Below are 3,696 nucleotides of genomic sequence, written 5' to 3' on the forward strand. Positions count from 1 at the left end.
ATCTTTCTTCTATCATTGACAGTCCCTCTAGGTTGTGGGCTGCTTGCCTGTGTTCCTGAGAAGCATCTACGGTACCAGTCTATAGAGTGTGTTTTCTTTAGTTAATTACCGGTATGTTTACCGGTAATAAACTTGCACTGTTTTATGTATATGTTTGATTACATACAGCCTTGTGACAGTTTTCCTGCATGTCATAAGCATTTGAATATAAGTTAAAATCAAATCTGATATTGTTTTACCTTTTATTTGGTGTGTGGAAGGTGTGCGGAAGAGGGGGTAGTCTTATACGGCGAGTATATAACAAACTCTGTATTTTGAGTGGAAATGTTAGGGGGTCGTCTTATACGCCCAGTCGTCTTATACGCCGGCAAATACGGTACATTTATGAGACTGAACCCTAAAAGCATGAAAGCTAAGTGAGGAGATGAATGAGTAGCTAAAAAGAGCCGGCCTAACTAAAAAAAAAAAAAAAACAATGTTAAAGGAAAAGAGATAAACCCTACTATAAATCATTTTAAGGTTAAATTACATTTTAATGAATTATAAAAATTATTTGGTTAAATAAAACATTAAGATTATGCTAAGTGAAATAAGTCAGTCAGAGATAAATACCACATGATCTCACTATTTGTGGATTATAATGAACAGCATAAACTGATGAACAAAAATAGATCTAAAGAAAGAGAAGTGACAGAGAAGTATCGATCAGATGCTCAAACCTCAGAGGGAAGGCAGGGGAGGGTAGGGTTAAGGGGGAGAGATCAACCAAAGGACTTGTATGCATGCGTATAAGCATAACCAATGGATACAGACACAGGGGGATGAGGGCATGAGGGGTTGGGTGTGGAGGACAATGAGGGGATATGGACATGTTTGTAATATCTTAATAAAGGAAAAAATTAAAATTAAAAAATGTAAAAAAATACATAGGCAAAAAAAAAAGGACATTAGAAGGTTTGGGTTTTTTTCCTTAGAGATTTTTTATAATGATATTTGTTCTGGCAGGAATTGAATATACAAATGTCACAGCTGAATGAATGTGTGTGGTTTGAGAACAAGTGAACTGCCTCAAGAATGGGAAAAGGAACTTGGACTGCAATAAAAGTATTTCTCAACATGGGTTTCTAGACCCTCCACCAATGCAGTAATGGATGACTGATTTTAAGTAGAGTACTCCAATAGACTAAGAAAAGTTGATGATTAAGCTATCCAGACAAACTACACTGTCTGATTGAAAATTATGTATTTGTGTGTTTTTTTTTAAATAAAAATGAGAAATCTGCCTTGCTTCCTTTATCTCTCATTTTTGCAGCAACAGGATTGTGCCCCTGACACTGTGTAGCTCATAAACCTACTACAGGCTCTACATTCTAGGGAAATAAGACAGGAGAAACAACCAAACCAAAATATGGTCTTTGCATACACCAGTCAAGGATACAAATGTGTAGTAATACAGATCAAGTAAAAAGATAGAAGGCAATGATAAACACTTAAAGATGAGAAAGGAGCTATGACTACACACTGGGAATTTTAATACTAAGAAAAGAATATAGTAAAAAAAGGCAATGCTGATAAATTTGAAAACCCAAGACAGGTAAGAATTTCTTAAACACAATACCAAACACACAAAACATAAAAGGAAAGGCTAATAAATTAAAAGCTTCTTTTCATCAAAAGACACTAGAACACCAGCCACTGACTGGGGGACCATGTTTGAAATGTATAGAACTGATAACTGATCCAGAACTCATAAGCTCCTACAAATCAATTAAGAAAAAAGCCCAGTCTATTTGAAAAACAGGAAATCAATATGAACAAGCCATGAACAGAAGCAAAAACTCAAATGGCCAATCAATATGTATTAAGCTGCCCTATCTCCTTAATAATCATTTCACATCTGATTGCCAAAAAGTAAAAAGCTGAAAATATCAAGTGTTGTATATCCTAGGGATGGATCTATGAGAATCATTATACTCGAATGATGGGAACATAAACTGGTACAACAGATTTGAGAACAATTTAGCATCAACTAGTAAAGTTGAATGTGGCTTAATCCTTTGATCCAGTGATACCACTCCCATGTATCTACCCTAGAAAGAGCCTGGACAAGGAGACTGTGAGAATGCTCACTGTGGCACTAGATCTCGATTGTGGTTATCTATATGGAGGAAAGAAGAGCTACAGGTTTAGTAAGAGACACATAATGGCCTTCAATTTATCTGTAATGTTTTATGCCTTAATGTGGGGGTTGGGTACCTAGTTGTCCCTTATGTTATTTCCTACAATTGTTGGTTTGTCTGAAATTTTCATAAAAAATATTTAAAAAATAAGAATTACTTACCAAACTATCCACATCTATGCTGGAGTTTACAGCCCACTGCAGCGTACTCATGATATTCATGGCTAATGTTAGAATGATACCTACCTCTCCTTCTCCATCACCTATGGGGGAACAAAGAGAAACAAATGTTATGTTATTCTTCTCATGAACACCTTTATTTATACATCATTTAAAGTTACATTTCAATTTTGTGCCAGTTTTCATCAACTTTCATCTAAGCTCATCATCTATCACTAGTAATAATGCCCTGCATATAGTAAGCATTCAGTCAGTGTTTTAAATCAAAGAATGATTGAAGATTAGGAAAGAGTTGCCCTTTTTTCAATGCTTCAGATATTGAAGGGACCGTTGGTGCTGGGCATATACCATGTTTATCTTTTCTACTATTACTCTGTGAGTAACAATACCTTCAAAGACTACAATGGACAATGGGAAAAAAGCCCTGTGTCTCAATGAGCTCTTCTACAAAGAATTCAGATGCTGTTGGGAAGAAAGTGGGCTTACAGTTTCACAGGGAATCCACAGGTCCTGCATTTGGAAGAGAAGACTGCCATTTATGTTATAAAAAACAACTAGTTCACCCAGGAAGAACAAAACTTAAGTGTTTATAAAGTAAATAGATTTTCAGGGCTGGAGAAGACCACTAATTAAAATTCATAAATATTCAGTATTTATGACCATAAACATTTTCCAATACAAATGTTCTTAAATTATTATAACTTTATGTTATGAAATCACAATTAAAAGTAAGTCTTTATATCTATTATGCATGATAAACTTGTCATAGTGTTCTAAAAAACAGAAGAAATACTAGTAATTCATCCTATCATTATTAACTGAAAATTTTGCTTCCATAATTCCTCTAATAGAAGACAAACCAAAGACAGCAGGTATGTCTTCTTAGTACTAAACCATTTATTTTAAATAGGTCAGATTTATTTAGAATTTCAACATACTAGCCATTCTGAACATTAAGATGAGAGTAAGATAAAATTTAATAGCAGTAACAATAATAAGCAATGTAAGGTTTACAGGTATATATATATTCTTGCTTAAAGTCTTACAAAGAGTATTACATATGTCTCCTTTTTTTCCTGCCCTTGACAATACCCTTGCCTCCCCTACCCCCCAGTGTCTTATGTCCATTGGTTATGCTTATATGCATGCATACAAGTCCTTCGGTTGATCTCTTACCCTCCCCTATAGCCCCCCAACCCTCCCCGGACTTCTCCCTGTAGTTTGACAGTCTGTTCGAGGCTGCTCTGCCTCTGTATCTATTTTTGTTCATAAGTTTATAATTGTTCCTCTTCTTAAAGGACGCCTTTCAGCATTTTATATAATACTGGCTTTGGGGT

General features: G+C 35.1%; 1 protein-coding gene across 1 annotated transcript in view; it reads right to left on the reverse strand.

Moving 5' to 3' along the window:
• The window catches only part of CFTR (cystic fibrosis transmembrane conductance regulator), a 172,911-nt gene that overhangs the window by 50,319 nt on the left and 118,896 nt on the right, over positions 1 to 3,696 (reverse strand). The window contains 1 exon segment of the mRNA XM_015563769.1: positions 2,342 to 2,442. Coding sequence (XP_015419255.1) covers positions 2,342 to 2,442 — 101 coding nt within the window.

This window comes from Myotis davidii, unplaced genomic scaffold (assembly GCF_000327345.1).
Source record: "Myotis davidii unplaced genomic scaffold, ASM32734v1 scaffold359, whole genome shotgun sequence".
Lineage (NCBI taxonomy): Eukaryota > Metazoa > Chordata > Mammalia > Chiroptera > Vespertilionidae > Myotis > Myotis davidii.